Source organism: Acinonyx jubatus, chromosome B4 (assembly GCF_027475565.1).
Source record: "Acinonyx jubatus isolate Ajub_Pintada_27869175 chromosome B4, VMU_Ajub_asm_v1.0, whole genome shotgun sequence".
In the NCBI taxonomy this organism is placed as follows: Eukaryota; Metazoa; Chordata; class Mammalia; order Carnivora; family Felidae; genus Acinonyx; species Acinonyx jubatus.
Window position 1 is genome coordinate 80,527,961 of NC_069387.1, and position 24,375 is coordinate 80,552,335.

A 24,375-nucleotide genomic window follows, 5' to 3' on the forward strand; every position below is an offset into this window, starting at 1 on the left:
CTTGCATCTAGCAAGTTATTTCCTCGGAGGAATCCTCATTAATCTGTAAGGAACCAGGCTGACTCTCCCCTAGTTTTCTATACCAGAGTTGCATCTATGTCTTAGAGAGTGAAAGAGCATAAGAAGGGATCCAGATGCAGATAAACATTCCTCCCTGAATATTTAAAGGAGTTCAAGCAAGTTTTATTGGAATTATTAGCTGTTATCTCTCTCCTGTCAGTTAAAACTAGGAGAAAGGGATTCATACAGAAAAGAACTCAAAATTCCAAAGCTTTCTCAAGCCCTGCTGCCAGGCACAAAAGCCAGGACATGTAAAAAGAGCTATTCACTCCTGCATTGGAGGGTTGGGGATTGTTATCAGGCAGAGCAAAAGGATAGCAAAAGGATAGGACAGGTGCCAAATATGTGGGAGAGGACAGCAAATGAAGCAAACAGCTAAAGCATTAAGGCTGTTCTATAATAGGAAAGGAGTTGCATAGATATGAAAGGAAAAGTAAGATTAAGAGAATAAAAATTAAAATGCAGAGCATGCATTAAGAAGACCAAGTGGCCATGTGTTGTTCTAAGGAAAGGGTCTTAGAAATAAAGCCTCCTATATGGGAACTTTAGCAAATTTTGTGAAGGGCTAGATTGAAACAAACATTCTCTTTGGGTCAGGTGGACAAAAGAATTTCCCATGAACAAATTCCATAGTAAATCCATATTCTCACTCAATATTTCTGAGATTTCTTGTCTTTCTCATCACTCATTTATCTCCTTCTCAGCTTCACAGGCAGCAAAGGTTAGCAATGAAAAACCAAACCTTTCTGACAGAATTCATTCTGCTGGGACTATCAGACATCCCGGAGATCCAACTTGTAATCTTTATATTTCTCTTCCTCACCTACATATTCAGCATGATTGGAAACCTGACAATCATCACCCTTACTCTACTGGATTCCCACCTCCAGACTCCCATGTATTTCTTCCTCCGGAATTTCTCCTTCTTAGAAATTTCCTTTACAACCACTTTTACTCCCAGGCTGCTGTTCAGCATCACAACTGGAAACAAGAGCATCAGCTTTGCTGGCTGCTTCACTCAGTACTTCTTTGCCATCTTCTTCGGAGCCACAGAGTTTTACCTTCTAGCTGCCATGTCCTTTGACCGCTATGTGGCCATATGCAAACCCCTGCATTACATGACCATTATGAGCAGCACAGTCTGCATCCAGCTGGTCCTCTGCTCTTGGTTGGCTGGATTCCTAATCATCATATCCCCAATCATCCTGACCAGTCAGCTGGATTTCTGTGCCTCCAACATGCTGAATCATTATTACTGTGACTATGGACCCCTCCTAGAAATATCTTGCTCAGACACAAGATTCCTGGAGCTGGTTGACTTTATCTTAGCAGTTGTGACCTTGGTGGTCACTCTGGTGCTGGTGATTCTCTCCTACACAAACATCATCTGGACCATTCTCAAGATCCCCTCAGCTCAGCAAAGGAAAAAGGCTTTTTCCACGTGTTCTTCCCACATGATTGTCATCTCCCTCTCTTATGGCAGCTGCATCTTCATGTACATAAAACCCTCAGCTAAAGAAGGAGTTGCCTTCAATAAGGGGATAGCTGTTCTCAATACTTCGGTTGCTCCTTTATTGAACCCATTCATTTACACCTTAAGGAACAAACAAGTAAAACAAGCCTTCAAGGATGTGACCAGAAAAATAGTGCATCTTTATTCATTTTAATGGCCTCAAAATCAATAGAAATTTTGAATGAAATTCTTGAAGGTACTCCAACTGATAACTTGAGCTTCTGATATCTCTTTTTTAATGTTTTTATTTATTTTTGAGAGAGAAAGAGTGCAAATGGGGGAGGGGCAAAGAAAGAGGGGGACAGAGGATCCAAGGCAGGCTCAGTGCTGACAGCAGAGAGCCCGATGCATGGCTCGAACTCATGAACTGTGAGATCATGACCTGAACCAAAGTCAGATGCTTAACTGACTGAGCCACCCAGGCGCCCCTGATATCTCTTTTAAAGTAATTTCTCATATGAATCGATTGTGAGCATGCATCAAAATTTTGTTTTAAATTTGCAAGCAAGAGAAAGATACTCAAAGATCCTTTTTCTGGTACATATAAGGGGGAAATTAAGGGGAAATATTAGGGGGAAATAAGAGGGGAAATTAGGAAAATAATATTTTTGGACTACATATAAAAAAGAACAATCTGATTAAAAATTATTTTGCTTATCATAAATCGGGTGATCAGCTGAATGTTTAAGTCTGTTTTCCCATGAAAAGCTATTAGTCTTACCAATCACTATCAAAAAGTTGTAAGCCCATTTTTTCAGAAATTCCTCCATTCTTCCCAGAAAATATTATTCATGATGTCACACACACACACACAATTATACTTCAGATCATCTTTCTCAGGTTTTCAACTATTTGCTTTCTGAAGTTTCTCCCTCTGGCAGCTCTTAAAGGTTGCCTCTTTCTGGCATCTCCTATAGAAAATACTTCCTACTGTAAAGGACAGCATGGAATTTCATGATCATTCATAAGGACATTTCTGACTCATTTGAGAGCTGAAATCAGAAAGATTTGGATTCCATTTAAAGGAAAAATCAGACGAAGAGATTATCTCAGGCCATGTTGACAATGATTAAAATCTATAGAAGCTGGAGTGTGGCAAAGTATGCCTGACTTTTAAAGAACACAGTAAATCCTTGGTTTTTGAGCATAATTCATTCTAGAAACATGCTTGCAATCCAAAGTACTTGTATATCGAGGTGAATTTCCCCATAAGAAATAAGGGAAACTCAGATGATTCGTTCTATAACCCAAAAATATTCATAAAAACGATTACAATACTGTAATGTAATACAATACAAAATAATCAAGAAAATACAAAATATAAAGAAAAATAAACAAATTAACCTGAATTTGCCTTTGAAAACCCTCATGGCTGGTATGAGGGAGACAAGAGAAAGGAGGGCTATTGTGTAGGACAACTTTCACTATCACTAACAGAATCACTGGTACCTATTGGCTCAATGGAATCTTTTACTTTTCATGCAGCTTTAGAAGCTATCCAATGACACTTGCTTCGCCTCCTTTTGAAGATTTCGTTGAAAAGTGATATTGCATTGTCGTTAAACAGATTCATCACTCACACTGCTACGGTCTTATTCGGGTGGTGCTTTTCTACAAAATTTTTCACTGTTTCCCACATTTTACACATCTTTCTAATCCCATTTGAAGTGAGGGATTCCCCCAACTTTTTCTCCTCCTCTGCAGACAAGATCTCCTCCATAACCTCTTGCTGTTGCTCACGATGCAACAGTTGGAAGCAAAAGTCAGATGCCAGTTGTGGGAACCTTCCAAAGTTCTATAAAATCACTGATTTCTGCCCAACACTGTGGCCTGAGACTGAGCATCCAAGCATGGGAGATGATCACCCACCATCCCGCAGTGAGAGAGAGAGAAGTACCATTGGCTCAGTTGTGATCATGTGACATTCTGCATCACATACTACTCATATTGCAAGACATTGCTCATTTATCAAGTTAAAATTTATTAGAAATGTTTGTCCATCTTGTGTAACACTCACAGAACAAGTTCCTCTCAATCCAAGGTTTTACTGTACATTTGTAGATGAGACTGAGGAAGTTGGAAGAGTTACAAATGCTACTTAGGGAGGCTTTAGGATACTATGGTCTATTAACTATCTCCACAACTTCCTGCAGTTCAAGTCCCTTGGCTTCCCCTCTTACTCTGCCAATCCTTCTGGTAAATGCTTCTGGCAGTCAAGTAGAGCCACATGGCCTCTACTCCTAAGGGCCCATTATCACCATGAAAATTAACAAGCCCAACTCTGTGACCATCTGTCCTACTATCATCCCTAGTGAATGAGTGTCATTATTGAACTTTTAGTGATTCTGATGTCCCTCTCAGCAGCATATTCCTTATGTCCTCAGTGAATGTATCCTATTGACCCTCCTGTAGAACAAATCTAGTGAATCTAATGCTCTTACATCATTCCATTATGCTTACCTCCTTCAGCCTTTTTATTCCTTCCATTACCATCCTTCAGGGAAAGTTAGGTGTTTCCACATCACTCAGTGTTGTTGGAAATCACTTTTTCAGGTTCTAAAAGCCACCCCAGCAGTCAAATGGGGTTGTTGCTAAGATGCGAAATCCCACATCTTGAGGATGTCAATAAATTCTTCCTCAGCCAGTATTATATTCTGGGACCCTGACCAAAATCGAATCCCAAAGACACTTTTCTGACTTCTGCCAGTACAAGCTAGCCAACTCTTTCAATTTTTCTAGTGTATATGTTCTTCCCTCCTTCGCCAAGCCCAGTATGTCCTCAGATGGATAATACTAGTTACCAGCCTGGCATCCAGGAGAAGAACTGAGGAAGAAGCATCTGGTGCCTTATAAGAGAGAGGCCTCAGAAGCATCTTTCGGCTAACTCTTGGTAGGGAAGAGTGGGCCACCTCTACAAATCCAAATTGTTAATAGCAAGCAACAAAGTCAAAATCCTCACAAGCATTCATCCATATGTGCCTTTTCCATGTTTCCAGTACCCATGTTTTCCCCATTAGGGTCTTGAGTTTCATAACTGATCTGCCTTGGATGAGCATTGAAATGTCTCTGGAGTTCTATACTTCTAACAAGTAGATCAACATGTCACTCAACTATGTCTGCCCTTCAACTACAGGAGATAAGAGCCTCTTTGTAATTTACAACATAAGTAGACCCTCTGGCTCTCATTCATAGCCACTAACTGCTTGTTAACATCCCTTAACTCTCATTATCCCTCATCAAGGCATCAATATAACTTGGCAGTAACCAATCAACTCTACCATCTTTGTAGGCATTTATTTCCCTGTATTTTTCAAATGCCTACATCATCACATCTGCCACTGCATTCCCCTTCTCTGAGACATTTTTCCAGATCAACATCAGTGAATTTAGCAACTGAGCCACCACACTATACACAAGATATTACAAGCCCATAATGGAAGGATTTTGAAGATTATGGTGCACTGAAATTATTGATAGCAACAACAAAAACTAAATTCAGTTCAACTCCTGACTAGGATGAATAAACCTATCATTATCTTTACAGAATAAAATACACACCCATTTCTCCACTTCTCTATATAAATACTATTTATCTCAGTCTCTACTATTTGTCTACATGTAATGTCCAACATGCAATCAAAGATTACAATACAAGGGCACCTGAATGGCTCAGTCAGTTATGCATCCAACTCTTGATTTTGGCTCAGATCATGATTTTGTGGTTCATTCGAGCCTCATGATGTACTCTGCACTGACAGAACAGTACCTGCTTGGGATTCTGCCTCCCTCTCTCTCTGTCCCTACCCCCCCCAAAAATAAATAAGTAAACATTTTTTAAATTATAATGCACACAAAAAAGTCAAGAAGGAACTCATTATCAAAACACAATTTTGAACCTAACTCTGAGATGACACGTATGTTAGAATTATTAGTCAAGGACTATAAAATAATTACAATTGCTCTGTTAAAAGATTTAATGAGCAAAGTGGACAACACGCATGAACAGTTGGGAAACTTTAACAGAAAGAGAGAAAGTGTGTGTGTGTGTGTGTGTGTGTGTGTGTGTGTGTTTAGCATAATGGAACGCTAGCACTAACATATACGTGAACAAAAATAAAAAACTCTGTAATGGGTTCATAAGCCTACTGGACACAGTTTAGGAAAGAATCAGTGAAAGTGAATACAAGTCAACAGAAATTATCCAAATTAAGTACAAAGAGAAAAAAGTATGGGAAAAAAAGTAGACCATTTCAGAGCAATGGGACAATATAAAACACTCAAAAATATGTGCAATAGAACTCCCAAAAGAAAAGAGAAAATTGGGCAGAAAGAAATATCTGAAGTGATGTCAGGTAATTTTCCAATCGTAATGAAAGAAAACAAAACACAGACCCAAGAAAACCAGAGAACCCATTGCAGAATATCAGGATGAATGATACACACAAACATCTCTCTCCCCGCCCCCCCCCCTCTCTCACACACACACACTTAGATATATCATATAAAACTTACAAAAACCAAAATAAGAATATTTGATGAAATCATTCCAAGAAAAACCAAACTACTCATTAAAAAAAACAAGCATGAGAATTTCAGTAGATTTCTCAAAAGAAATTATTCCACCCGGAAGACAATGATATGGCAGCTTTAAAATACTGGGAAGAATTCTATTGACCTAGAATTCTATGCCCAGTGAAAATATCTTTCAAAAATTAAGGCAAAATAAGGAATCTTCAAAGAAAAAAAAAGGCACATCAAAACTACAATGAGATATCATCTTTCACTTGTCAGAATGGCTAAAATCAAAAACACAAGAAACAACAAGTCTTGGCAAGGATATGGAGAAAAGGGAACACTCATGCACCATTAGTGGAAATTCCACAGTGGTGTGGCTGCTGTGGAAAACAGCATGGAGATTCCTCAAAAAGTTAAAAATAGAACTACCTTGTGATCCAACAATTGCACTCCTGGGTATTTACCCAAAGAATACAAGAACACTGAATAAAAGGAATAAATATAGGGATGTCTGGGGGGCTCAGTCAGTTAAATGTCTGACTCTTGGTTTTGGCTCAGGTCATGATCTTGCAGTTCATGGGTTCAAGCCCCCCATTGGGCTCTGTGCTGAGATAACAGCATTTACTCTCTCTTCCTCTTTCTCTGTCCCTTCCCTGCTTGTGTCCTCTCTTTCTTCCTCTCTCTCTCTCTCAAAAATAAATAAATGAACTTTAAAAAAAGGAATACATGCACCCCTATGTTTATAGCACCATTATTTACAATAGCCAAGATATGGAAACAGCCCAAGTATCCATCAACTGATGAATGGATAAAGAAGATGTGTGATACACACACACACACACACACACACACACACACAAGAGAACATTTATTCAGCCATTAAAAAGAATGAAATCTTGTCATTTGCAATGACATAGCTGGAGCTAAGCAACATAAGTCAGTCAGAGAAAGACAAATACCAATGATTTCACCCATATGTGGAATTTAAGAAACAAAACAAACAAGCAAAGGGGGAAGGAAGGAAGGAAGGAAGGAAGAGAAAAATCAAGACACAGACTCTTAACCATAGAGAACAGACCAATGGCTACCAGAGGAGGTGGGTGGAGGGATGGGTTATATAGGTGATGGGGATTAAGAAATGCACTTGTGACAGGGCGCCTGGGTGGCTCAGTCGGTTAATCGGCCGACTTCAGCTCAGGTCATGATCTCGCAGTCCGTGAGTTCGAGCCCCGTGTTGGGCTCTGTGCTGACAGCTCAGAGCCTGGAGTCTGTTTCAGATTCTGTGTCTCCCTCTCTCTGACCCTCCCCTGTTCATGCTCTGTCTCTCCCTGTCTCAAAAATAAATAAAACGTTAAAAAAATTTTTAAAAAAGAAAAGAAATGCACTTGTGATGAGCACAGAGTGATGTATGGAGGTGTTGAATTACTGTATTCTACACCACCTGAAACTAATATAACACTTTATATTAACTAACTGGAATTAAAATAAAAGCTTTTTTTAAAAAAAAGTTGACAGAAGATGCCGTGGAGTTATTTCTAGACAGTGTATTGTAAGTCCTAGAGGGTGAATGGGGTAATAGATAAAATGTCAGCAATGTTCTGATCTCAAGGCTATTGAATGCAATAGCATTATGAAATACAGAGCTCCATGATCCCCCAAAAAACAGCTTATACACAACACTTGCTGTAACTCCCTGACATTCCTTGAAACCACACGCACTCCCTTCATGCCTTCATGTAGCCACCAGATATATGTCTGGCTAATGTCTAAAGATCCTTTGTGTTATGGTCTTTCATCCATTTTAATTTTATTTTTGTGTATGGCATAAGAAAGTGGTGTATGGTGTAAGAAAGTGGTCCAGTTTCATCCTTCTGCATGCTGCTATCCAGTTTCCCCAACACCATTTGCTGAAGAGACTGTCTTTTTTCCATTGGATATTCTTTCCTGTTTTGTCAAAGATTAGTTGGCCATAGAGTTGTGAGTCAATTTTTGGATTTCTATTCTGTTCCATATATCTATATGTCTGTTTTTGTGCCAGTACCATACCATCTTGAAGATTTATAAGATAGCTTGAAATTCAAAATCGTGATGCCTCCAGTTTTATTTTCTTTTTCAAAGTTTCTCTGGCCATTCAGAGTCTTTTGTGGCTCCATACAAATTTTGGGGTTGTTTCTTCTAGTTCTGAGAAAATGCTGTTGGTATTTTGACAGATATTGCATTAAATGTGTAGATTGCTTTGGGCAGTATACACATTTTAACAATGTTTGCTCTTCCAATCCATGAGCATGGGATGCTTCCACAGAGCACACATTTTTCAGAATACACATGGAACATTCTCCATAAGATCACATATTAGGTCACATATTAGGCTCAACAAATACAAAAAGAATAAAGTCACACCATGCACCTTTTTTGACCACAACACTATGACACTAGAAGTCAACCACAAGAAAAAATCTGGAAAGACCACAAACACATGGAAGTTAAACAACATGCTACTAAACAATGAATGAATCAACAAGGAAATAAAAAAATAAATGACAAGAATACATGGAAACAAATGAAAATGAAAACAAAACAGTCCAAAACCTTTGGGATGCGGCAAAAGTGGTCCTAAGAGGGAAGTATATACTAATACAGGTCTAACTCAGGAAGCAAGAAAAGTATCAAATAAACCACCTAACCTTACTCCTAAAGGAGCTAGAAAAGAAAAACAAATGAAGCCTAAAGACAGAAGAAGCAAGGAAATAATAAAGATTAGAGCAGAAATAAATGATATAGAAACTAAAAAATATAATAGAACAAATCAAAAAGGGAACTAGTTCTTTGAAAAAAGTTAATAAAATTGATAACTTTTAGTGTGACTCATCAAAAAGAAAAGAGGAAGGACCCAAATATATAAATCATAAATAAGAGAGGAGAAATCATAACCAACACCACAGAAATACAATTATAAGAGAATATTGTAGGGGCGCCTGGGTGGCTCAGTTGGTTGGGTGGCCGACTACAGCTCAGGTCATGATCTCGCAGTCTGTGAGTTCGAGCCCCACATCAGGTTCTGTCCTGAGAGCTTAGAGCCTGGAGCCTGCTTCCGATTCTGTGTCTCCCTCTCTCTCTGCCCTTTCCCTGCTTGCTGTCAGATATTCCCTCTCTCTCTCTCTCTCTCTCTCTCTCTCTCTCTCTCTCAAAAATAATAAACAATAAAAAAAACTTTAAAAGAGAGAATATTGTAAAAAAACTACATGCCAACAAATTGGACAACCTAGAAGAAATGGACAAGTTCCTAGAAACATATATACTACCAAAAGTGAAACAAAAAGAAATAGAAAACCTGAACAGACCAATAACCAGCAACAAAATTGAATCAGTAATCAAAAAACTCCAAACAAACAGAAGTCCAGCACCAAATGGCTTCAAGGCAAATGCACCAAAAATGTACCAAATGTTTAAAGAAAAATTAATACCTAATTCTTCTCAAACTATTCCAAAATATACAAGAGGAAGGAAAAATTCCAAATCATTCTATGAAGCCAGCATTACCCTAATTCCAAAAACAGATAAAAACACTACGGGAAAAGGGAATTACAGGCCAAAATCTCTGACGAATCTATTTGCAAAATTCTAGCACACCAAATCCAACAATACATTACCAAAAATCATTCACCACAATCAAGGGAGATTTATTCCTGGGTTGCAAGTGTGGTTCAATACTCACAAATCAATCATCATGACACATGAGTTTGAGCCCCACTTTGGGTTAGCTTGAGTCCTGCTTTGGGCAAAAAACATGAGCCCTGCTTTGGGTGAGCCCCACTTGTCTCTCTCTCTGTTCTCTCTCTCTCTCTCTCTCTCTCTCTCTCTCTCTCTCTCTGCCCCTCACTCACTTGCACCCCCTTTCTCTCTCAAAAAAAAAAAAAAAAAAAGTCTAAACTACCCAAAGCAATCTACCCATTTAATGCAATCCCTATCAAAATACCAACAACATTTTTCTCAGAGCGAGAACAATCATTCCTAAAATTTGAATGGAACCACAAAAGACCCCAAAGAGCCAAAGCAACCTTGAAAAAGGAAAACAAACCCAGAGACTGGGAGGAGGGAGATTTGGGGGAGTGTTTATTAAAGAGTAATGGGGGCACCTGGGTGGCTCAGTCAGTTGAGAGTCCGACTTCGGCTCAGGTCATTATCTCACAGCTCATGAGTTCAAACCCCACGTCAGGCTCTGTGCTGACAGCTCGGAGCATGGAGCCTGCTTTGGATTCTGTGTCTCCCTCTCTCTCTGCCCCTAACCCACTCGCATCCTGTCTCTGTCTCTCTCAAAAATAAAGAAACATTAAAAAAAATTTAAGGGTAAATGGTTTCATGTTGTAGGAAATGAATTAGTCCTAGAGATCTACTATACAGTATAGTACCAATAGTGAACAATATTTAAAAATTTGTTAAAAGAGTAGTTCTTATGTTAAATACTCTTATCACAAGCAAAAAAATAAAAACAGGGAGAGAAGGATACTTTTAGAGGTGACAGTTAGGCTTATTGCACTGTTCATGGTGACTTTTCATAGTATATACTTCAAACTCATCAAGATGAATACATTACATACATATAACATTTTTGTATGTTAATCATACCTCAACATAAATAAATAAGTATACATACATACATACATACATACATACATAATAAACTGCCACCTTAGAATCTATATTCAATTAAGGTATCCTAAAAAACTAAAGATTATTATTTCTGGTTCCAGCAAAGATGAAGTAGAAGCATTCCTCACAGATATTACAACTAAAAAACCTGGAGAGAACACAAGCAAGCATAAGAAGGCTGTGAAAGAAGGAAGACTACCTAGGAACCTCAAGAACTGAGGAACAACATGCCAGTGAGACTCCTGGGTTTTCTATCAACTCTCATATATCCCAGATAGAGAACTTAAGAAGCTTTCAATCCAGAACCATCAACAGGCACAAAAATATAAAAACTCCCCAAAAAGGCTATTTCTCCTAACCAAAGGACAAGGAGAAAGATGAGCTAACAATGGAGAACCTCTGGGGAATAGCTTCCCTACTCCAGTGAAACACCAACAGAAAAAATACACACCCCAACCTTTGCAGCTTCAGCAGAACCAGACAGGGAGTTGATTTTCGATTCCGCCTTCCCACCCTGCATAAGTGGTATTGCAATGATTTCCCACACCTAGCAATGTTGGCTGGTCTCAGAAGATAGCTATCTTCCATCTCATAACTGGCTGTAGCAGGTGGTTCTCTAATTCCTCCATCAGATAGTATCAGCAGGGCCAAAAGTGGAGTAGATCGTCCATCCCCTACACAATGAAAGCATCTCACTCTGCTTTCCCAGGCAGGATGCTGTCAGTGGGCTGAATGGGAAGCTGATCTTTCATTCTCATCCAGTGGAAATAGGGAATGCTTCAACTCCCTCTGCAGAGTAGTATCAGCAGGTCCAGTGTTGAGCCAGCCTCCACTCCCACCTGGAGGTGGTGTCATTTGAAGCTACATTCTACTTTCTTCCACCCTTTCTGTCATTGGGGTCCAAGGGGAACTGAAACTCCACACCCACCTGAGAGCAACAAGACTGAATGAGGCAGTACTAAATAGGACTAGTCAACACTCTGGCCCTCTACAGTGTGAAGCCAGTGGGGAGCTAAGCCTCCACTCCCATCTGGCATTAACAAGTCAGAATGATGTTGTGTGAGGCAGAGGTAGTGTGAGCTCTTCTTCTTCTTCCCTGTGTGAGCAGGGCCCAGTGGAGAGCTGACCCTCCACCTCTATCTACCATCAATGATATGGAATGAAGTGGTGTGAGATGGGCTAGTTGGCCTCCCCACTCACCCACTTCCCCGGCCAGCAAAGATTAGCATGGAACTAGGAAGCCCGACTCTGCAGCAACAAAGTGGTATGAGTCAGATCTCTGTTTGCCTCTCCCTGATGATAGCAGGGTCTAGTGATGGGGTTAACTGTACAGTTCCACTTAAAGGCAAAAAGACAGTGTGAATCAGCACCCTACTTTCAGTGTGAAGGTGTCATCAAGGCTGAGAAGGAAGCTGAACTTCCACTCCACCCTACCCATCTGCAATGAGGCAGCATGAGTAGAGTGTTCACTTTTTTCAGGATGGTGTTGGCAGGGCTCAGCAAGAGGCTGAACATACGCAATCACATGCCCTTGTGCTTCACCTCATCAAAGAGACCAACTGCTGAAAAAATAAATAAATAAAATAGTATGTAGGGTTCAGAATATTATAATAAAATATCAAAAATACAATCCAAAATTGCTCATCACACAAAGAACCAGAAATACCACAATTTGAATGAAAAAGACAATTAATAGATGCCAACACCGGGATGAATCAAATTTCAGAATTATCTCATATGGATTTTAAAGCACCCATTATAAAAATGCTTCTCTTAATTGTGGTTTCTCTTAAATAAATGAAAACACAGAAACTCTCAAAAATAAATTAAAGTTATTGAAAGGAACCAAACAGAAATTATAAAACTTTAAACACAATAACAGAAATTTTGAATACTCACTGGATGACCTCATGACTGAAGATACAATCAGTGAACTAGAGAGAGATCAGCAGCATTTACCCAACTGGAACAAAAGAGAGTAAATACATTTTTTTTAATGAACAAAGCTAGTCAGTTGAGCCTCCAACTTCTGCTCGGTCATGATCTCATGGTTCATAAGTTTGAGCCCCACATTCGAGATACTGTCAGTGTGGAGCCTGATTTGTATCCTGGGTCCCCCTCTCTCTCTCTCTCTCTGCCCCTTCTCTGCTCATGCTCTCTTTCTCAAAAATAAACATTTTTTAAAAATGAACAAAGCCAATTATCACCAAGACACTAGCAAATTGAATTCAACAGTACATGAAAAGAATTATTCACCATGAACAAGTGAGATTTATTCCTGGGTTGCAGGGCTGGTTCAATATTCACAAATCAATCAACATGATACACCATATTAATAAAAGAAAGGATAAGAACCATATGATCCTGTAAATAGATGCAGAAAAAGCATTTTACAAAAATAGCATCCATTCTTGATAAAGACATAGGTGGCAGGGGCACCTGGGTGGCTCTGTTGGTTGGGCATCTGACATCAACTCAGGTCATGATCTCACAATTCATGACTTCGAGCCCTGCATCAGGTTCTGTGTTGACAGCTCAGAGCCTGGAGCCTGCTTCAGATTCTGTGTCTCCCTCTCTCTGACCATTCTCTGCTCACATTCTATTTGTCTCTATTTCAAAAATAAATAAATGTTAAAAATTTTTTTAAAACCCTAAATAAACTAGGGATAGATGGAACATACCTCAACATCATAAAGGCCATATACAGCTAACATACAGACCCACAGCTAATATCATCCTCAATGGGGGAAAACTGAGAGCATTTCCCCTACCACCAGGAACAAGATGAGGATGCCCACTCTCACCATTACTATTTAACATAGTGCTTGAAGTCTTCTCCTCCATAATCAGACAAGAAAAAGAAATAAAGGTTGGGGCACCCTGGGTGGCTCAGTTGGTTAAACATCCAACTTTGGCTCAGTTCATGATCTCACAGTTAGTGAGATTCAGCCCCATATCAGGCTCTGCACTGAAAATGTGGAGCCTTCTTGGGACTCTCTCTCTCTCTGCCTCTCTCTCTCCCTCTCTCTAAATAAATAAACTTTTTCCAAAAAAATCTTTGAAAAATACAGAGGGCATACAAATCAACAACGAAGAAGTCAAATTTTCACTATTTGCAGATGACATGATACTGTATGTAGAAAACCCAAATGAATCCACCAAAACATTGCTACAACTAATACATGAATTCAGCAGGGTTGCAGGGTACAAAATCAACATGCAGAAAACTTCTGCATTTCTATACAACAATAACAAAGCAGCAGAAAAAGAAATCAAGAAATAAATCCCATATACAATTGCACTAAAAACAGTAAGACCTTAAATATAAACCTAATTAAAGAGGTAAAAGATCTGTACTCTGAAAACTATACAAGACTTATGAAAGATATCAAAGAGGATACAAAGAAATGGAAAGGCATTCCATGCTCATGGATTGGAAAAACATTGTTAAAATTTCTATACTACCCAAAACAATCTACACATTTAATACAATCGTTATCAAAATACCAACAGCATTGTTTCTTAGAGCTAGTACAAACCATCCTAAAATGTGTGTGGAACCACAAAAGGCCCCAAGTAGCCAAAGTAATTCTGAAAAGAAAAACAAGGGAGGGGCCAGCAGAACAGCATGTAAGGTTTTTTTTCATCTCTCATCCCTGAAATGCAGCCAGATCAACACTAAACCATCTTGCACACCTAGAAAACTGATTTGAGGACACAACAATCTACACAACCTGAACCACAGAACTCAGCAGGTATGCAGCATGGAGAGGTGAACTGGAGGAGAGAGAAGCCACAGAGGGCAGGGAGCTGTTTTTGCTTGGGGAGAAAAAGCAGAGATTGGGGGAGAGTATGGGAAAAGCACCCCCCCCAAAAAAAAAGCAGTTGGAGAGAAAGTGGGAAAGTAGAAAGAGCCACAGAGACTAAACAAGGAGAAAGGAGAAAGGAGAGGGTTTAAATTCCAGTAAGACTCCATAAACAGGGAGAGTGTAGTCTAAAACTCCACAGCTTGGTACCTGGTGGTGCTCTGTGGGAAGGGTGAATCCCCAGGAGCAAAGAGAAAGGTCTGAGGGGTCCTTGGGCCACCTGGGGAGAAGCGGTTCCCCTGCTGGGAGGACTTTTGGTAGAAGCCATGCAGCAACCCCAAGGCAAAGGTCCCAGCAGACCCCAAAGAACAACCACATTTGCTGGTGTTGGAACAAGGACATTAAGGGTAAAGCTTGGTGCCAGATGTGTGTTGTGATTTTCCATAAACCCTGAAATTCTGCAGCTAGAAGATCGTGCAAACTTTTTCTGGGGCGGGCTGGCACCCAGCTGCAGTCTCTGGGCATCAGCAGCAGCACAGTCTCACGAACTTTCCCGGAAGTGGGCTGGCACCTGGCCATTGCTCAGCACGACTCTCCCCCTGAAGGTCTGAGCATGTCAAAGCTGCAGTCCTCAGAAGTGAGGGATCAGGAAACACAGCCCCATTTGGGATAAAACTCAGGAGACAGGTGCCACCACGCAGACTGATGGCTTGGTCACAGACAGTGTAGAAGCAGGGAGTGTAGGGAAGCCAGAGACAAAGGTGGGGGTGCTTGGCTACCAGTCGTGGAGAGCACAAAGTTCTGATACTAGACTGGGTAGCTGGGTGACGCGATTTTCACCCTCCCACACATGTGCATACACACCTACACAAGCCACAGCAATTCGCCCCAGTATGCTAAGCAGCCCATCTAGTGGAGGACAGAGCCATTACAGTAAACCCCCCCCAAATGGGCCAAGAGGGCTCTTCACAAACACGTCTCTCCACCTGCTTAGTTTATGGAGATAAAGTGCTTCATAGCTTGACTTCTACGGGAAACCAGATGTAACTTCAATCATACTTCATTCTGTTCACTGGTCCTTTTATTCAATTTCTTTTCCTTTTTATTTTCTTATACTTGGATACAGAAAGAAAAAAACTTTTTATTTTCATTTTTATAAAAAGATTTTTCTTTAATTATTTTCTACTACATTTTTTACTTTTTTGTAAATGTTTAAAATTCTATTTTACTTTCATCATTCATTTAATTCTATTTTATTGTGTTCATTTTTCAAATTTTCAAACGTTTTCCTTTTTTTGCTTTCTTCTTTTTTTCTTTTTCTTTTTTTCTCTAATCTATCAAGCTTCTTTCAACAACCAGACCAAAACACACCTAGGATCTAGCATCCGTTATTTGATTTCTTTGTGTTGTTTTTAGTTTTTTAATTTTAATTTTTTTTACTTTATTAATTCCTTTTCTTCCTCCAAAATGATGAAATGAAGGAATTCACCCCAAAAGAAAGAACAAGAAAAAATGACAGCCAGGGACTTGACACAGATACAAGCAAGATGTCTGAACCAGAATTTAGAATCACAATAATAATACTAGATGGGGTTGAAAACAGATTAGAATCCCTGTCTGTGGAGATGAAAGAAGTAAAAGCTAGTCAGGGAGAAATAAAAAATGTTATAACTGAGCTGCATTCTCGAATGGTGCTATGGCAACAAGGATGGATGAGGCAGAGCAGCAAATCAATGAGACAGAGGATAAATCTATGAAAAATAATGAAGCAGAAAAAAAGAGGGAGACTAAGGCAAAAAAGCACGAAATAAAAATTAGAGAACTTAGTGACTCATTAAAAAGGAGTAACATCAGAATCATAGGGGTCCCAGAAGATGAAGAGAGAGAAAAAGGGGTAGAAAATTTATGTGAGCAAATCGTAGCAGAAAAACTTTCTAACCTGAGGAAAGAAAAAAACATCAAAATCCAGGAAGCACAAAGGGTTCCTATTAGATTCAACAAAAACCGACCATGAACAAGGCATATCATAGTCAAATTCACAAAATACTCAGGCAAGGAGAGAATCATGAAAGCAGCAAGGGAAAAAAATGTCCTTAACCTACAAGGGAAGACAGATCAGGTTCACAGCAGACCTATCCACAGAAACTTGGCAGGCCAGAAAGGAGTAGCAGGATATATTCAATGTGCTGAATCAGAAAAATATGCAGCCAAGAATTCTTTATCCAGCAAGGCTGTCATTCAAAACAGAAGGAGAAATAAAAAGTTTCTCAGACAAATAAAAATTAAAGGAGTTCATGACCACTAAACTAGCCCTGCCAGAAATTTTAAGGGGGACTCTCTGAGGGGAGAAAAGATGGAAAAAAAAAAAAAAGACCAAGAGCAACAAAGACTAGAAAAAACCAGAGAACACCACCAGAAACTCCAACTATACAGGCAACATAATGGCAATAAAGTCATATCTTTCAGTACTCACTCTAATGTCAATGGTCTAAATGCTCCAATCAAAGGTTATAGGGTAACAGAATGAATAAGAACACAAAATCCATCTATATGCTGTTTACAAGAGACCCATTTTAGACTTAAAGACACCTTCATATTAAAAATAAGGGTATGGAGAACCATCTATCATGCTAATGGTCACCAAAAGATAGCCGGACTAGCCATACTTATATCAGACAACCTAGATTTTTAAATAAAGACTGTAACAAGAGATAAAGAAGGGCATTATATCATAATTAAGGGGTCTATCCACCAAGAAGAACTAACAATTGTAAACATTTATGCACCAAACAAGAGAGCACCCAAATATATAAATCAATTAATCACAAATATAAAGAAACTCATTGAGAGTAATACCATAATAGTAGGGGACTTCAACATCCCACTTACAGCAATGCACAGATCATCTAAACAGAAAATCAACAAGGAAACAATGGCTTTGAATGAGACACTACACCAGATGGACTTAACAGTTATATTCAGAACATTTATCCTAAAGCAGCAGAATACACATTCTTCTCAAGTGCACATGGAACATTCTCCAGGATAGATCACATGCTGGGACATAAATCAGCCCTCAATAAGTATAAAAAGATCAAGATCATACCATGCATATTTTCAGACCACAATGCTATGAAACTCAAAATCAACCACAAGAAAAAATTTGGATAGATAACAAATACTTGAAGACAAAAGAACATCCTACTAAAGAATCAATGGGCTACCCAGGAAATTAAAGATGAAATTAAAAAGTACATGGAGGCCAAAGAAAATGATAACACCACAGCCCAAAACCTTTGGGACACAGCAAAGGTGGTCATAAGAGGGAAGTATATAGCAATCCAGACCTTCCTAAAGAAGGAAGAAAGGTCTGAGATACACAACCTAATCTTACACCTCAAGAGCTGGAAAAAGAACAGCAAATAAAACCCAAAACCAGCAGAAGACAGTAAATAATAAAGATTACAGCAAAAATCAATGCTATCGAAACCAAGGGGAAAAAAAGTAGAAAGATCAATGAAACCAGGAGCTGGTTCTTTGGAAGAATTAACAAAATTGATAAACCCAGGGCCAGTTTGATTTAAAAAAAAAAATGAAAGGACCCAAATAAATAAAATCAAGAATGAAAGAGGAGAGATCACAACCAACACTGCAGAAATACAAACAATAATAAGAGAATATTATGGGATAGATGATGGCAGTGTAGCAGGACGCTGGACTCACCTCATTCTGCTGATCACTTAGATTCCACCCACATCTGCCTAAATAACCCAGAAAACCACCAGAAGACTAACAGCATGGACTCTCCAGAGCCAAGCAAAGATAAGAGGCCCACAGAAGAGGGTAGGAAGGGCAGAGAGGCGGTGGGTGCTACACGGACTGGCGGGAGGGAACCCAAGCGGTGAAGGGGCAGCCTGCCAGGCAAGGCGGAATCCCAAAGTCTGTCTTGCAAAAGCAGAGGGGCCAGACTGCATGAGTTCTGACAAGCAGCGGGACTTAACATCTAGAATGTTATAAGTCAACAGCTCTGCTCAGAGAGTGGAGGGTGAGAGAACACTGGGAGGGAGAGGTGTTGAGCCCTGGAATACAGAACTCAGCTCGGCAGGGAACAAAGCGGTGCCCAGCACCATCTCCCTCTCCCATCCCCCAGCCGAAATCCCAAAGGGAACCAGTTCCCCTCACGGAACTTGCTTGCACCTTGCAAACACCCAACACTGTGCTTCTGTGGATCCATCCCTCCGAAGGATCAGCCTCCCTCCCAGTGCTGCAGGGCCCCTCCCACAGCGGACCTAAGGCAAGGTAGCTGAGCCTGCCCCTCCCGCCCCTGTGCACCTTGTGGATCCACCCCGGCTAATATGCCAGACCCCACTGAAGCAGCACCACAAGTCTGGCAGTGTGCAAGTAGCCCAGACAGGGGCCACACCACTCCACAGTGAGTCCAGCCCCTCAGAGAAGGGAAGATAAGGTACACATCAGTCTGACTGTGGCCCCAGTGTTGGGCTGGGGACAGACATCAGGTCTGACTATGGCCCCACCCACCAATACAAGTTACTCCAGACAGCACAGGGGAAGTGCCCTGCAGTTCCGCGCCACCTCAGGGACTATCCAAAATGACAAAATGGAAGAATTCTCCTCAAAAGAAACTCCGGGAAGTAGCGACAGCTAACAAATTGATCAGAAACGATTTAACCAATATAACGGAACATGAATTTAAAATAATAGTCATAAAATTAATCGCTGGGCTTGAAAAAAGTATAGAGGACAGCAGAGAATCTATTGCTACAGAAATCAAGGGACTAAGAAAGAGTCAGGAGGAGCTAAAAAATGCTATAAATGAGGTGCAAAATAAAATGGAGGCGACCACAGCTCAGATTGAAGAGGGAGAGGAGAGAATAGGTGAATTAGAAGATAAAATTATGGGAAAAGAGGAAGCTGAGAAACAGAGATGAAAAAAGCCAGGAGTATGAGGGGAGAATTAGAGAACTAAGTGATGCATTCAAATGCAACAATATGCATATAATAGGAATTCCAGAAGAGGAAGAGAGAGAGAGAGGGGCTGAAGGTGTACTTGAACAAATCATAGCTGAGAACTTCCCTGATCTGGGGAAGGAAAAAGGCATTAAAATCCACGAGGCAGAGAGAACTTCCTTCAGACGTAACTTGAATCGACCTTCTGCACGACATATAGTGAAAATGGCAAAATACAAGGATAAAGAGAAAATTCTGAAAGCAGCTAGGGATAAACACACTCTAACATATAAAGGGAGACTGATAAGACTAGTGACAGACCTATCTACTGAAACTTGGCAGGTCAGAAAGGAATGGCAGGAAATCTTCAATGTGATGAACAGAAAAAATATGCAGCCAAGAATCCTTTATCCAGCAAGTCTGTCATTCAGAATAGAAGGAGAGATAAAGGTCTTCCCAAACAAACAAAAACTGAAGGAATTCATCACACTAAACCAGTCCTACAAGAGATCCTAAGGGGTATTCTGTGAGTGAAATGTTGCAAGGACCACAAAGTACCAGAGACATCACTACAAGCATGAAACCTACAGACATCACAATGACTCTAAACCCGTATCTTTCTATAATAACAGTGAATATAAATGAAGAAGGGCATTATATAATCATTACAGGGACTATCCATCAGGAAGAGCTAACAATTATAAATGTCTATGTGCTGAATACAGGAGCCCCCAAATATATAAAACAATTACTCACAAACATAAGCAACCTTATTGATAAGAATGTGGTAATTGCAGGGGACTTTAATACTCCACTTACAACAATGGATAGATCATCTAGACACACGGTCAGTAAAGAACCAAGGGCCCTGAATGATACATTGGATCAGATGGACTTGACAGACATATTTAGAACTCTGCATCCCAAAGCAACAGAATATACTTTCTTCTCAACTGCATATGGAATGTTCTCCAAGATAGATCACATACTGGGTCACGAAACAGCCCTTCATACATATAAAAGAATTGAGATCATACCATGCACACTTTCAGACCACAATGCTATGAAGCTTGAAATCAACCACAGAAAAAAGTCTGGAAAACCTCCAAAAGCATGGAGGTTAAAGAACACCCTACTAAAGAATGAATGGGTCAACCAGGCAACTAGAGAAGAAATTAAGAAACATATGGAAACAAATGAAAATGAAAATACAACAATCCAACACTTTGGGATGCAGCAAAGGCAGTCCTGAGAGGAAAATACATTGCAATCCAGGCCTATTTCAAGAAACAAGAAAAATCCCAAATACAAAATATAACAGCACACCTAAAGGAAATAGAAGCAGAACAGCAAAGACACACCAAACCCAGCAGAAGAAGAGAAATAATAAAGATCAGAGCAGAAATAATATAGAATCTAAAAAAACTATAGAGCTGATCAATAAACCAACAGTTGGTTTTTTGAAAAAATAAACAAAATTGATAAACCTCTAGCCAGGCTTCTCAAAAAGAAAATGGAGATGACCCAAATAGATAAAATCATGAATGAAATTAGAATTATTACAACCAATCCCTCAGAAATACAAGCAATTATCAGGGAATACTATGAAAAATTATATGCCAACAAACTGGACAGCCTGGAAGAAATGGACACATTCCTAAACACCCACACATTTCCAAAACTCAAACAGACCCATAACCAGTGAAGAAATTGAATCGGTTATCAAAAATCTCCCAACAAATAAGAGTCCAGGACCAGATGGCTTCCCAGGGGAATTCTACCAGACGTTTAAAGCAGAGATAATACCTATCCTTCTCAAGCTGTTCCAAGAAATAGAAAGGGAAGGAAAACTTCCAGACTCATTCTATGAAGCCAGTATTACTTTGATTCCTAAACCAGACAGAGACCCAGTAAAAAAAGAGAACTACAGTAAAAAAAAAAGAGAACTACAGGCCAATATCCCTGATGAATATGGATGCAAAAATTCTCAATAAGATACTAGCAAATCAAATTCAACAGCTTATAAAAAGAATTATTCACCATGATCTAGTGGGATTCATCCCTGGGATGCAGGGCTCGTTCAACATTCGCAAATCAATGTGATACATTACATTAATAAAAGAAAAGATAAGAACCATATGATCCTGTCAATCGATGCAGAAAAAACATTTGACAAAATTCAGCATCCTTTCTTAATAAAAACCCTTGAGAAAGTCGGGATACAAGGAACATACTTAAACATCATAAAAGGCATATATCATCCTCAATGGGGAAAAACTGAGAGCTTTCCTCCTGAGATCAGGGGGAACATGACAGGGATGTCCACTCTCACTGCTGTTGTTTAACATAGTGTTGGAAGTGCTAGCATCAGCAATCAGACAACAAAAGGAAATCAAAGGCATCAAAATTGGCAAAGATGAAGTCAAGCTTTCACTTTTTGCAGACGACATGATATTATACATGGGAAACCCGACAGACTCCACCAAAAGTCTGCTAGAACTGATACATGAATTCAGCAAAGTTGCAGGATACAAAATCAATGTACAGAAATCAGTTGCATTCTTATACACTAATAAGGAAGCAACAGAAAGACAAATAAAGAAACTGATCCCATTCACAATTGCACCAAGAAACATAAAATACTGAGGAATAAACCTAACCAAAGATGTAAAAGATCTGTATGCTGAAAACTATAGAAAGCTTATGAAGGAAATTGAAGAAGACATAAAGAAATGGCAAAACATTCCGTGCTCCTGGGTTGGAAGAATAAATATTGTCAAAAAGTCAATACTACCCAAAGCTATCTATACATTCAATGCAATCCCAATCAAAATTGCACCAGCATTCTTCTCAAAGCTAGAACAAGCAATCCTAAAATTCATATGGAACCACAAAAGGCCCCAAACAGCCAAAGTAATTTTGAAGAAGACCAAAGCAGGAGGCATCACAATCCCAGACTTTAGCCTCTACTACAAAGCTGTAATCATCAAGACAGCATGGTATTGGCACAAAAACAGACACATAGACAAATGGAATAGAATAGAAACCCCAGAACTAGACCCACAAACGTATGGCCAACTCATCTTTGACAAAGCAGGAGAGAACATCCAATGGAAAAAAGAGTCTCTTTAACAAATGGTGCTGGGAGAACTGGACAGCAACATGCAGAAGACTGAAACTATACCACTTTCTTACACCATTTACAAAAATAAACTCAAAATGGATAAAGGACCTGAATGTGAGACAGGAAACCATCAAAACCCTAGAGGAGAAAGCAGGAAAAAAAACCTCTCTGATCTCAGCCGCAGCAATTTCTTACTTGACACATCCCCAAAGGCAAGGGAATTAAAAGCAAAAATGAACTATTAGGACCTCATGAAGATATAAAGCTTCTGCACGGCAAAAGAAACAATCAACAAAACTAAAAGGCAACCGATGGAATGGGAAAAGATATTTGCAAATGATATATCAGACAATGGGCTAGTATCCAAAATCTATAAAGAGCTCACCAAACTCCACACCCGAAAAACAAATAACCCAGTGAAGAAATGGGCAGAAAACATGAATACACACTTCTCTAAAGAAGACATCCAGATGGCCAGCAGGCACATGAAAAGATGCTCAACGTCACTCCTCATCAGGGAAATACAAATCAAAACCACACTCAGATACCACCTCATGCCAGTCAGAGTGGCCAAAATGAACAAATCAGGAGACTAAATGCTGGTGAGGATGTGGAGAAACAGGAACCCTCTTGCACTGTTGGTGGGAATGCAAACTGGTGCAGCTGCTCTGGAAAACAGTGTGGAGGTTCTTCAAAAAATTAAAAATAGATCTACCCTATGCCCCACTAATAGCACTGCTAGGAATTTACCCAAGGGATACAAGGGTGCTGATGCATAGGGACACTTGTACCCCAATGTTTACAGCAGCACTTTCAACAATAACAAATTATGGAAAGAGCCTAAATGGCCATAAACTGACGAATGGATAAAGAAATTGTGGTTTATATACACAATGGAATTGTGGCACACTACGTGGCAATGAGAAAGAATGGAATATGGCCTTTTGTAGTAATGCAGATCTTAATGGAATCTATGATGGCATTAAGGTTATGGTAACTCACTGCGAAGTGAATTCATTTATATCACGTTTGGCCACTGGCCAAATTGGGTTATTAAAGGGAGAAATAATAGAAATGATGAGTAGGCCAGGCACACCAATCCTCAGGGGTCTCATTCCATGGCTCTCAGCTTCACAAACCTCATGTCTGTGGCAGATTTTCTCATGGAACCCTTATCGTGGTCTCTCTGAACCCTCTCTCCTCAGCCATATGTTTACAACTTGTTCTTAAAACTGTCAACAATTGCGGTTCATTTGAAGCTTTTGAACTGAAGTCCATAGGGCATGTTTAACTTCTTCAGGGAATTGATCCCCATGTGCCTGTTCTGAAAAGAGCAGATAAAACCTGCATCATTCTGCCTAACACAGAAACTGCAAAGAAGCCCACATCCTGCCTTATAAGAACTTCAAAATCATCTCTCTTAGAAAAGAAATATTAAGGAATTTTCCATCTATCAAAGTTCACTCTTCTATTTCTATCATTGCTTTGGTGGGGTTATTTATTTTTCTTTTTCATTTTACATGTAAAGGACTGTGTCTCTCAGGAACTATGATTTGATTATTGTTTGGATTCATAGAATGGAAGGTAATATGCTTCCTAAGTTAAGCCCCACAGACTTGGGTACTTTCATTAGGAGAAGAGTAGAATGTTTATATGTGGAATCTAAGAAACAAAACCAACAAAACAAAACAGAAACAGAATCACAGATACAGAGAACAACCTGTAGGTTACCAGAGTGG

General features: G+C 39.6%; 1 protein-coding gene across 1 annotated transcript; it reads left to right on the forward strand.

Annotated features, from left to right (window-relative positions):
• Nucleotides 1-788: 788 nt before the first annotated feature.
• Nucleotides 789-11,689, forward strand: LOC106986868 (olfactory receptor 6C4-like). The gene is made up of 2 exons (XM_015085072.2): nucleotides 789-1,706; nucleotides 11,534-11,689. The coding sequence occupies exons 1-2, from the start codon at nucleotides 789-791 to the stop codon at nucleotides 11,687-11,689; spliced, it is 1,074 nt and encodes a 357-aa protein (XP_014940558.2).
• Nucleotides 11,690-24,375: the final 12,686 nt, after the last annotated feature.

What these genes read in the sequence shown, in the direction of transcription:
- LOC106986868 (XM_015085072.2), top strand. Translation starts at nt 789, where the DNA reads ATGAAAAACCAAACCTTTCTGACAGAATTCATTCTGCTGGGACTATCA. An exon ending in AGGATGTGACCAGAAAAATA is followed by an intron (nt 1,707 to 11,533) that starts GTGCATCTTTAT and finishes CTCCCTCTGCAG; the next exon opens with AGTAGTATCAGCAGGTCCAG.